General features: G+C 31.7%; 1 protein-coding gene across 2 annotated transcripts in view; it reads left to right on the top strand.

Annotated features, from left to right (window-relative positions):
- The window catches only part of RTTN (rotatin), a 79,110-nt gene that overhangs the window by 41,183 nt on the left and 25,247 nt on the right, over window positions 1-12,680 (top strand). For both annotated transcript variants that reach the window (XM_018082027.2, XM_018082016.2), the window contains exons 30-34: window positions 588-695; window positions 1,316-1,474; window positions 2,813-2,884; window positions 5,506-5,698; window positions 7,540-7,622. In XM_018082027.2, the coding sequence (XP_017937516.1) occupies window positions 588-695; window positions 1,316-1,474; window positions 2,813-2,884; window positions 5,506-5,698; window positions 7,540-7,622 (615 nt within the window). The remainder of the gene's footprint in view (window positions 1-587; window positions 696-1,315; window positions 1,475-2,812; window positions 2,885-5,505; window positions 5,699-7,539; window positions 7,623-12,680) is intronic.

The following is a 12,680-nucleotide window of genomic DNA, read 5'->3' as shown; positions in this document are numbered from 1 at the left end:
GTTCTTGCTAGAATCTTTCTCCATTGAAATCCTTGAGAAGAACACTAAACAATATTTCAAGAATTTGGTACGAAGCATGTGAAAGGGTGATTTGTTACCACCATTATAAAGTGGTATTATTAAAATTCTGTGTACTAGGATCTTGAGATCTTAAGGATCTTAAGGCATCACATGAAGAAAATAATGAATTATGAGCAAAGAAATAATAGCACATTCTTATTTGGTAGTTTTCTGCATATTTATGAGAGAGGAAGACAGATGTTAAAATAAGCAAAAATAAAACAGGTAAGGAGTAAATTTTGAATGGAAATAATTATCCCAGTGTTTCAAGAGAAATATTAAATATCCTTTTAGCACTGCTGTCCTCATTCTCTGAAGAAGAAGACACAATTTAATTTTATCCTGTAGATAAAGCCAGCAGTTTAAATAAATGTTTATAGGTGCAGAATCTTTTTCCTGGAATATTAGTGTTGTGTGTGTTTAAAGTGCTTTGGTATATAGTTGATAGCTCAGGCTGTTGGTAGACCACTGTGGATTGAAAGATTTATAAAAAAATGTCTTAATTTGTTTTCTGTTTTTCTAATCAGGACTGGATATCTCTTTGGTCTTTGCCTTATGATAACAGTGAAGAACAAGTTCTCTCTCATCTAGGTCTGGCATGGCTGGTTCCTTTATGGGTAGACAGAGACCCTGAGGTTAGTTAATGCAATATTAAGTTCATATCTTATTTTGACCCTTAAACATTTGGAAAATTTTTGCTTCATTAATTTAATATTGAAACTGCTGGTTTGAATTATTTAAAATGTTACTGGCTGGAGCCTAAATAACAGTAATAATACAGTAGAGAGAGTGTTTCCAATAAACATCATCTGAGAAATCCTTTCCTACATCTTCTATGCTTTCATTAGTCCTTCACAGTCATGATTCATAGGCAGTTTTCATTGACATTGCTGTTACTTAGCTACAAAGCAGAAACATTTATATGAACTAAAGATTTAGAGCAAATGTATTTGATGCAACTCTGTTAAATTATATGAATTTGCTAAATGGAACTATTCACAAGGGGTAAAATATGAAGAATATTAAAGATTATCTTATAGATTTTTGAATACCTAATATACTTTAATTTTGTCTTTTTGCATACACATAGTTGTGATTATGAGTATAGAGCCAGAGAAATACGGGAAAAGAGGTTGTTCCTTTTTTAAATGATTCCCTTAAGCTCCAGATTCAGCTGATACAACTTAATAATAAAAAAAAAGTGTTGCTAATTGTCATAAGAAATACCACTTTGTGTTCTGTTTATATGTACTAGGTCAGATTTACAGCACTTGGAATAGGATCAGCTCTTACATCTCTTGAAGTAGGATGTATTGCTTTAGCAGAAAGTTGCCAGAATATTTCAGGAGGCCTGTGGGGAACAGTGATAAACATCCTTCTGGATCAATCTGAATGTAGCATGGTACGCAGGGAGGTATGTTTCTTGTGTCCTTCTGCTGTTGTAGATTGGCAAGTTCTCTTTCATTATTGAAAATAAAACTTTTTTTTGTTCTATATATCTATGTTCTGATGCTGCACAACACCTGCTTCTTTAAAAGTTAAACACTACCTGATTAAAATAAATGTTTAGCTTCTTATTTAGAATTACTCAAGAAGGAACAAATAGAGATTACTTGTTTAAAAAACAGAAATGATCTAAACAATACAAGTGAACACATAAAAACTCCTAAGGCTTACTCAGGCAGATAAATAGGTTGCTAAAGCATAACTAATTAGCCCAGATTTTAATGGCTGCTTTTTTCCATTTATGAATGCTTTGGTACAAACTTATCACCTGATCTGCAGTAAATATCTGTTCATTGCAGACTTGAAGTAATCTAATTTGTCTAAGCACTAAGGTTTATTTGTGAGAACTGAAAGTTTGTACTCTGGTAGAACAGCACATAGAACTATATAATGATGTATTTAAAGACTGTACACTTTATTTGCAACTTTCTATCATCTCTGTTAGAAGGTTTTTCTTCTACTCCTATCAGTAAGAAATAAAAACTGACAAACTCAGTAAGCTCGTTTTTTTCCCAGTTCTATTGCTCAACTAATTACATTTTCCAAAGTAATATTTGAATTTTTATGTGCAAAATGCCTTTGAGAATTATTCATTATTTTATTTAACTTCCAAAATATTGTATCTCAATTATAGTCTCTTAAGAGTCAGATTATTGTCAAAAGATTGACAAAATATAAAAGAGGGAATTTCAACTCACACACAGATACGTGAAATTAGAGAAACAAACATGCCATGTATTTAGAAAGGAAAATATTTGAAACATATCTGTGTGTCCTAGTGTTCCAATTATTTTATAATAATTAAAAAAACTTCAGAAACATGAAGCTAATAGAGGGAGTGATCATAAACAGTTATCTAGGTTTTCCTGTTCATGAATTTTTTCCCTAGTACTTTATGTTATGTAATGCTGTTCAATAGCATTGACTACTGGAACAGTGATGAAAGTATTTAATAAAAAGATAAATTTCTTTCCTAGTGATTTCTATTCCATCTTTTCCTTGTCTTTTTTTCTTACCAGCCTGCTCTTGTGTCATGCCCTAATGACATGTGTTGTAGATGAAGTTTGAGGGCATTTAAGTTGTATCCTTCTAATTATATTTTCCCAACATGAACGTGAGAATTTGTTGGGTTTCAACATACATCTAAAGCAATGGAATAATAATGTAGGCTGTACTATTCAATTTGATGTGGATTTTTTGAACTGTGATAGCTAGATGGCAATACTGATGCTTTAATTTCTTTCAGGCTGCTTTTATTCTGCAAAATCTCCTTGTGATTCCAATTCCTACAGAAGACATGAAAGATTGTATTTGGCAAGTGAGTGACTAGTACATTTGATGAGAAAGGTCATAGTATCACAGAGACATGACATTTGATACGGAAACTTGTGTCAGCATACCTATGAAATATAAACTTAAAAAAATTTACATGTTGAAGGTTGCATTTTGGAAAGAAAAATAAATGAATAGACAAACTTCTTTCAAACTTCCAGCAAACTCAATAAAACAACAAAATTTAGTTTGTGTATATGCTGCATTTCATGAATACGGTATCTTTAGGCTCCTAGGAAATTGCCTTACAGATATGGTATCATTAATGTTTTAGGATAGAAATTGATCATTTATTTTACACTTGGGACATGGGTAAAACATGATTTGAATGGTATGAGGAAGTTCTGAGAATGTCATGTTCGTAAAATGTTTTGAAAGAAACATGAAACAGTTTGTTACTTAGGTCAATTTGAATGCTTCTCATAGACATAACGCTGTGCTCAAAGCAGGCTGAAATAGAGCAGGTTGCTCGGGGCTATGTCTAGTTGAATTTTGAGTCTCTCCAAGGTTGAAGACTCCACAACCTCTCTGGGTAACTTGTTCTAATGTTTGACTACCCTCAGATGGAAAAAAGTTTTTTATAATGTTTAAATAAAATTTCCTGTATTTCAGTTTTTCCTCCTTGCCTTTTCTCCTATTCATTGACCTATTCATTGGTCAACGAATACTGGTAAGAAGAGCCTGTCTCTCTTTACCTTCTCTTATCAGATATTTACACAAATAAGATCCCCTGGAGACTTTTCCAGTTCTACTCTTAAATCAGTCATCTCATTTTACTTTCAACGTGTCTGGTCCATTGTACGTACAGATATTTGGATCTTAGTAGCCAATTTTTAAAATCTTAGTGCCTTGATACCTGTGTACATACCTGTACACATTCCAGCTGTTTTACTAGGATAAATTACCTAGTAATTTAATTGATTAAATGATTAATTAAATTGACTAATTGATTAAATGATTCAGCTGCACTGAAAATCAATTATGCTATTTCTTGCAGAGTTAAATTTTACAGAATGTCTTTTCTTTACATGTGATCATAAAGGAAGATGTGAAAGCAACTTTACAAATCTGGTCCTTGTTTCAGTCTTTTTATGTCTAATTTATCAATATAATTATTAATTGTTTAAATTCATAATAACAGGGGATTTACAAAGAGGCAGCCATTGTTACTTGTCAATATAGACTTTATTAAAAATTAGTTTTTTAGTCTTTTTAAAAAAAATTTCGATGACTATGGTGAGGTGGCAAAAATTGAATCCAGATGCAAAATTCTGGATGAATTCCAGAGCGATCAAAAGAAGCTTTGAGTCAATGTGATTTTTATTAAGAACTGCAATTTAATGGAAATTACTCATCACTTAATAAGTGTTCATGCTGAAAAACATTATCAAACAACACTTTATGGTAACTGGTAAATTAAAACTGTTCAAAATACAAACAACAGTTAAAACTGTAAGATACCACCAGAATCAAATTTGATATTTCAGAGTTACTTTTTTCCCTTGAACTGAGTGAGATGGTTTGTCTGTTTCCTTTAATGCAACCAAGTTTTACTTTATTTTATTGGGAAATAAACTTTTATTCAGTGTAAATGGAGGGCTTTGGGGATAGCTTCTTGGACATAAATAGTGTTTTCAGATTACTTATTTTGAGTTGATCTAACTCTACTCTTTCCTGACTACCAAAGAAAGTTTCTAATTAGCACTGACAATTTTTCTTTCCATAATTTTAACTAGTTCCTCTTTGAACTTCTGCAAGATGCCTTCTAAAACTGCCTTGCAGAATATAATTGGTTTGAATTTTTCTCAGTCTGAGTTCTTTTACCTTCTTTGCCCTTCTAATTTTTATGGTCAGTCTAAACCAGATTATGTGTAACTTAATAAAGCTTCTTGTTTTCTTCTGTTATCATAGAAAACACTGAAGAAACACTGTAACAAAGGCAGTCAAATCAAACTTTGTTTGAAATAAGACTATGAAGTCATTATATTCAGGTATAAATCCAGTGCTCTAGGAAGTTTTCCCTGAAGTCAGTATTTAAAAAGAAATGACTGAAAAACCATGCTTCAAGGAGAATTTCTTTTGCTTTATGTCTTGTTTTCTAAATAAATCTTAAAATAGAACATTGGCATAGCTAGATGTGGTATGTCAGTGTAGTTGAGCAGGAGAACTTTCTCAGGATTTTTACTCTTATCTTCGTAAAAGTGTGCTTTTTTTTCTAAAGAAAACTTTTTCATTATTTGATATCTCTAAGTAGAATTAAATGAGAAATTAAAATTGTACTCTACTAATACTTATACTGTCTTAAAACCATTCATTTGTAGCTTTTCATGGGTTTGCACTTAGTTCTTAGCACACTTCTCAGGAGCTAAATAGCTACTTCCATTTTGCTAAATCGTGACAGGTTTGTTTGTTTTTTTTTCAATATTATGACTTAGCTCAGCCTTAAAATTTGCATTTCATTTTTGGAATCTATATAGTTACAGCCTGTAAAACAGTATAGACACACATGCATAGTATTAGCCTTAACTAGGTTGGGGGATTTTGACAGTTTATTTTATGTACAACATTTCTTTAATGAAATGATGTTTGTGAATTTCGTGTCTTCAGGGTCCTTGTGTACATGATGAAGAATCTGGCCTCTCTCAGACAGGAATACCTGCACTGAAGGCCCTTTTGTATCACTGCCAGTTCTATGAACATGTGAATCAGATGGCGAAACACTGTTACCTAGGATGTTATATGTTTGATTTGAATTCTTACAAGGAAGACAACCTCAACATAGAAAAAGGTGGTGTAACTGGTGAGTGATGTTAATGTAATCTTGTAGTATTTTAAACCTACTTAAATAACTTCTAGTTTTGAGTAACTTACCTCCAATAATTCTTAATAAAAATAGAACTGAAAATATATAAACCACGCTCTTAAATATGTTCTGAAGTCAAATTATTGCTCTGAAGATTTAAGTAGGTAAGTCACTAGTTTAACATATCTCAGAAACAGTTCTGAGCTGTTACTTACACCTTCAAAAAGTTGTAAATGGAAAAGGCGTAATTGGTTCTGCAGAACATTTTCTTGCAAAATACTAGGGGTAGAATACTTTTAACAATTGTCACTTTATGACATTCAGTACAATGAAAATTGAGGAAAAAGAAATATATGGACTATTTTTAAGATTCCTGTTTCTTATTGTGTTCAACTTCTAAGCTACATGAGTAGGAATGGACTCTAATATGTTGAATTTAGCTGCTTTCTAAAACATTGAGGTGTAATTTAATTCATATACTGATGAAATTTAATACTCAGTTTGGATTTATTTATTTTTAAACTGTATACCCTTGGAGTATCTCAGATCTAACTTTTATATTGACTAATTTTCTGAACAATATTTCTAAGGCTCACTATGGTGCATTGTGGGAACACATATTCTTGTTCAAATATGTATTATAATCTTAAGTTTCTAAAGCTAGGGAATTTTTCAGAGATCAATTAGTAAAAACTTTCAAGGGATGGACAATTAAATTAATAAGTTCTATTTTTTGTTTTCTTTTTTGTGAGCCTAAGTTTCTGTGTTGTCATCTTTTAAGGCTGCAGATTTAAACAGCTCTTTTTAAGTCTGCTTCTGTAGATTTTTTCAATCCAACACGTTTCACTGCTTCCATGGTCCTCTCATTTGTGCCTTTTAGTAGTTCTCTTAGGTGATGTGATATCATATCTAAAAACAACTCAAACTCTAGGATTGTACAACTTTTCAGTTAGCAATTGAGATACATTTCTTCAGGTCACTGAAAAGCAAAGACAGAAAATTTCTTTTCCAGGATCTTTGAAATAATCTATAGTATTTCAAGAATAAAAACCAAATTTTTGGTTTCTTTAAAAAGGAAGAACAGGACCTAAACTCAGTTTTTTTGTGTTTTTCCATATGTATTTTTCTCATATTTTTCAGGAATATGAAAAACTCCTCTACAAATTTATGTCAAAATAAAATGGTTAGTTCAGTTTAGTAATTAGTAAAGATACATATAGGACTTTTACTTTTGTGGCATTTGTGCTCACAATCTGTGTAATCTAGTGCTTTATTCTTTGTTGTTTTCTTTTCTAAATATATGAAAGCTTCAAACCTTATTATTGACAGATTTGTGCTATAAAATTTTTGTCACTTTTTATTCTGAAAAAAATTTACAAAGTAATTGTGCCTTCATTATATTTATGAATATGGGTTCTCTGTAAACTACTTCCCTTAAAATGCGAATTTGAAGTTTTTGGAAGATAAGGACATCTGTTTATTATGTTTGTGCTATGAGATCCCAGTATCTTCAATGCTTTTGTACTATTGCATTTTAAATAAAACTAAATCTGAACTATTTCAAATAACTAAAGACTATGCAACCGCAGTTTGAGCTAAGTGTAGCTTTTTTCAAACTATTTTATGTTGCACTGAAAATATTTTGTTTAATTTCTGTTTATTCAAGGAATTTAATGGATAAGAATTCACAGGTACAATGTATGATAACTTATGTTCTGAGATCTTCAGAAGGATAGCTGTAGTTGGCAGCTTTTTCATTGGAACAATTCTTTGAAAAGCTTGTTATGCTCTCTACTGATCTTACATTAGTTTTGATTCTTATTTTTTTTTTCTTACAGATTTTGATGATTCTCTTAATCTTTGGAAGGCTCCATCCACTCAAAGCAAATCTTCACATTCTCACTCAACATCTGAAACTATGGTAACTTGCAGAGTAATCTATTTATTTTAAATATAAAGTTGTTAGTGAAATGCTTTTAAGAAAATTAGCACTCCTACAAATCTTAAAAAAACTCTAGCCAAACACAAAACCTGAAATCAATCAGAAATTAGCCAAAGCTAATTGAAATTTACTCTAAAGTAACTTTAATATGCTGGAAAAACCTTTTATGGTTATTAACCTCAGCAAAAAATAAATAAGATAGCTTACCTTGACTAGCTAAATGCAGTGCTAAATTCTGTAGCTTCTCACAGCAAGACATATTCTATAGAGATTACTTTGTAATTGGTTTTATTGACAAAGTACAGACATCTCTATCTGCAGTTGTCATTTCTGCTGCTTTTATCCACACCGTCCTTTCAGTGTGAACTTGTATTTAAATGACACAGCAACAGAACTGGATCAATCAAAACCACATAAGTACATTGGGTATTCCGTGTCATAATAAACTCTGGATTCTGAAAATACTTTGGTAGAATATAAAAGTGACACAAGTGTTTGCAAGACCCAAAACAGACATGAGAAACATAAAGCAGGTGGTTGCTTGAAAAATTTGGTTCTGACTAGGATGAGTGGTGCAATAAAAGGCTGTAAACATGTGCCTAAAAATATCCATTTTTTTAGTTTTATATTCAAAAATGTTTCATTTATGAATAACCATCCAATCTGTTGTGGAAGCCAGAATATCATCACTCTTTTCTGTTAAACAGATGCCCATGCTAATATAACAATGGCTGATAAATTGGAAGATCTTATCTTATTGGCTAAAATAGCTATGCCCTGTTTTACTGTGGAACATGATAAAAATAAAACCAGAAAAGCTAGTATTGAAGTTTTGTTTCAAAACATTTCACAAATATAATTTTCTTAATGTTTTCCTTCTCTATTATAAATGTATTGCAGTCTAGTACTGATACTGTTACTGGCATGTTTTTAATAATTGAGGAAAAATTATACTCTAGTTTTAAGCAAAAATTTTTTATTAATTTTTATTAATAAATGTGATTTTCATTAATCTAAAACACACCCCTCCCAACCCCTTTATTTAAACATAAATATTCAAATTTGAAGATTAAAATAAATAAAAGTGCATGTAAATTAGGAAGTATGTGCTATCATGATTGCTGATTAAAAATATTTACATAAGAATCTCAGGTTTTTTAAAAGCGGTTCTTTCTGGATTTCTTTTACTGAATAAATTCAGTGCCACTTGCTTATAGAAGTGAAAGCTGAACAAATTTCATCTTGTTTTGTTCATGTTACTTGAAGGAAAAGTTAAATTTCAGCAATTTTTATCAGGGCTGGGTGTCTGATGTACTTAAAATTGTGCTTGAGTTTTATGAAGAATTGGAGAGTTCATTACATTAAATTTCTTCAGTTTCAGTAGTTTAGAAAAATGAAAAGGGAATGAATAATTTTTAATCTACTAGATCAAATTAATATATTATATTTATATGTGTAAAGTAGCATCATAGTTTAACATAAAGGCTTAGATCAACAATTCCATTCAACAGCTGGACAGCTAATTATTAAAAGTGGAAAGCACAGTGTAATACTAAGATACACTCATTTGTATCAGTCTTCCACATAAGGTAGACTTCACACTTGCTAAGGTTATAATCTTAAAGCTAACCGTGAGAGCTTTATAAAAGTTTGTGTTTTGTTTTGTTTTCCTTCTTTCTCTGATGCATATCAATATATCACACAAAGACTTTTGATTGTCATTTTTGAAAGTTAATTTGATTTGCATTCGTCCTTCATGGACCTTTTCAGCAGCTGCAAACTCTTTTGTTTTTTATATATTAACTAAATTTCTTACCTTTAAAAAGTACCCGTGATGCCATGAGAGATTGTAAGTTTGCAAGCTGGATGGCAAAATGCAGAGGTGTGATGTTCCAGTACCAGTATTTATTAGGAGAAAAAAATGGAGGAATGTAACTTTAACTGAGGCTAATTGCAAACTGTATTTCAGAGGGCAGTTAACTTGCGTGTGTCTAATAAAGTTAGGAAATACTTTTGAAAACTCAAACTTGTCCTGAGATCAGACATTTGTAATTTATTCCTATATAACTTCAAATTTTTGGCTTCAAGTGTGACACAAAGCTTTCATTTTTGATATATAAGTAAAAGAAATACATTTGTGAAGTCAACCAAAAGTTTGTAGAAGTTTGTTTTTAAAATTTGCGTATTGCCGGCACCGGGAGGATGTCGTTATTCCAAGCCCACAAGATGGCGTGCTTTCCCCATCACAGATGAAAGGAATCTGCAGGTCTTATGGAAGGGAAAACATGTTTTTTTGATGCATGGTACAGCTTTTATGACAACAGCCACAAATAGCTGAGAACCAGCAATCAAACCAGGTTGAATTGTGTCTATTAGAAACTCTTCTCTGATATTTTAATATTAGAGAAAAAAACATTGTTCTCAGTATGTTCATATCCATTCTTATTCCTAACACACTATTAGTTCTCTCTGCTTTCAGATTTCATATAATCAGTATATTTGAGCTGTCTAATATCAAGAGCTGATTTCACATTGAGTCATGTGACATTAAGTGATAATTGCATCTAAATTATTTTTTGGCTTCATCTTTTTTACTCCATCCCCTAATTTTCCCTCAAATTTGCAAAAAGAAAAATAGAGAAAATTAGAAAGGGAGTCAGAGATCTTATAGATACCATAGATAAAATTGTGCTCATTTTATAAAGAGTTGCCATGTGGGATGAAATCAATGATTCAACATCATGTAAAAAGACAGTAATAGATTTGTCTGTACTCTGTTAACTTATATGCAGTGTATTTTGTGTCTTTAAGATCCCAGTGGATTACAGATTTTTCTCGACTTTGTCTTTATTTTTCTGTGAACTGGAATGTGGATAATGCAAAAAGTCAAATTCTGAGAAGATTAAAAATGTTGGCCTTTTATAGAATTAATAATTTAAACATTAACTCAGGTTATCATTACAGAAGGCAAATCCTTACTCTTATTTTAACCAACATTTGTTTTGTGTTTAGTATATATGATAAGAAACCACCAATCTGCATGGAGATACCAATTTACTTCATACTGCATAAATACTCTAGGGCTGTTCAGTGCCTGGGACAGCTTAGCAAAATGAGCAGTTATTTAAAAACTTGAGCTAAAAATGGTGTGTGTTAAAGATCTACAGACATTTCCCAGATAGCTTTAAGTCATGGCCGTTCTTTTCTATGAAATCTTGTTGCTATTTTATAAAAATGTGTGCTTTATTTTCTGGAACCATGGTTACCAGAGCTATACAGTTAAGTGATTTAAACCTTTGAAAAGAGAACTGAATAGAATTAATCACTGCAAGCCTATTAAAGCAATGCCAGAGGGATTTTTGTACTAGAGGTTAAGAAAAGACTTTTTATTCCTATCTAGTAGATAAATGGCAAAACCCTTGCATTTCTCCTGTGTTTCCACTCTGACAATTTTTGTATTCTTTTGAATTAGTTCTAATCTGCAGTTGTCATCTCCCTCTCCACACACATGAACCTTTTCCCCTATTAAACCCTCTTCCAAAGTCTCACTGTTAAGCAACACAATGCCTCATTGCTCCCAGAAACAATATGGTGGCTGTAGTAAATATCCTTTACTAGGTACTATGTCCCAGACTCCCAGTTCATCCTTATCAAAGGTGATTTATAAAAGTGGTAATATCTTTTTTTTTTCCTGGAAAACAGAAGTGTGTGGAAACAACTTCATTGTGTTGCTGTGTGTTTTCTGTTAAGATAGCAGAAAATTTATGGTTTTAACCTATTTCCCACTGTGAAGCAATTACCAATAAATGTTCCATCAGTGCAGGAAGCTGATATTTTTCTAACCAGATAAAGCTTTTGCTGATTTCTTTTTTATTTATTTTTTTAACATAACTAAGAACTTGTTTTTATTTCCTTGCCCAAAGTGTTTAAACAGTTGTAGAAGATAAAGAATTGTTGTGCAATGTAACTGATACTATTTACTAATATGTGAAAGCTTGTATAGTTCATAATAATATCTGTAAGATGACTCTCAGTATAGTTATAATAACTTTTAGGGCTTTACTTCTTTTAAAAGGACCATATGGACTGTTAAAAGCTATGTTTTGGGATATTACTATTTAAGGAAAGGAGTTATGGTTTTTCTCACCTATGAGAATGCTTGGAATTGAAGTATAGTGCTGAATAAATGCAGAATTTACCATGTGTCAAGCTCAATTGGTTTAATATAAAAAATAGATTTTAGTAATTATTTAAATTAGCAAGCATAAAACTTTAAATACCTTATTTCAATAGGCAAACGTGGTTTTTATTTGTATAATCAAAATAGAATTTGAATTTCAATTGCTCACTACAGTTAACATTTTGCTAACAAGAAAATTATTTAGCCAAGCATTGTCCTAGTATTTATGTGACCCAAGCTCTATGTGAATCCTGGGTTTTGGACACACCTCCCAAATTTTACTGTAGATTGTTTTCTGTGTTACAATAACCTCCTGGCTTTTTGGGGGGAACAACTGAGCAGGCTTGAGGAGAAAGATTCAAGACTGTAGGATGAATAATATTGGGAGACCAGAGGAAAATGGGGGAGAGAAGGGAGTTAAAACATGCAGGTTAAAAGTAGGAAGGGAGTAATCTGTGATTTCCTTCTCTCCACCCTTTTTGTCAGTTAAGTCACTTTTTACATTTCCTTAGGTAAAAAAATATTCCAACTGTTATTCTAACAAAACTTAGAAGAAAAAAACCAAACCTCTGAAATATTTCAATCTTCCTTAGAAAGCTCATTGTGAGGAAAAGTCTAATAACATTCTTCTTCGAGCTGTAACTGTGTTGGGATTTCATTGGGTTCCCCAACATTCTGGATTCTTTGCTCTGTAAAGTGACACGCTTCAAGAAAATTATCTGATGTGAATTGTCCATCTAGAAAATAAAAACCGGAAGTGAAAAGTGACTTGACATGATAGATACTTGTCCCATGCTCTGAAACAGGCCACAGGTCTTACTGTTAAAAAAGCACATCATTTAGCTGGAGACTCTAGA

The sequence above is a fragment of the Manacus vitellinus genome, unplaced genomic scaffold, assembly GCF_001715985.3.
Source record: "Manacus vitellinus isolate BGI_N305 unplaced genomic scaffold, ASM171598v3 scaffold_1_pilon, whole genome shotgun sequence".
Classification (NCBI taxonomy): Eukaryota; Metazoa; Chordata; class Aves; order Passeriformes; family Pipridae; genus Manacus; species Manacus vitellinus.
Note: the sequence above shows the minus strand (reverse complement) of the source record. Positions and strands in the feature narration are given on the sequence as shown.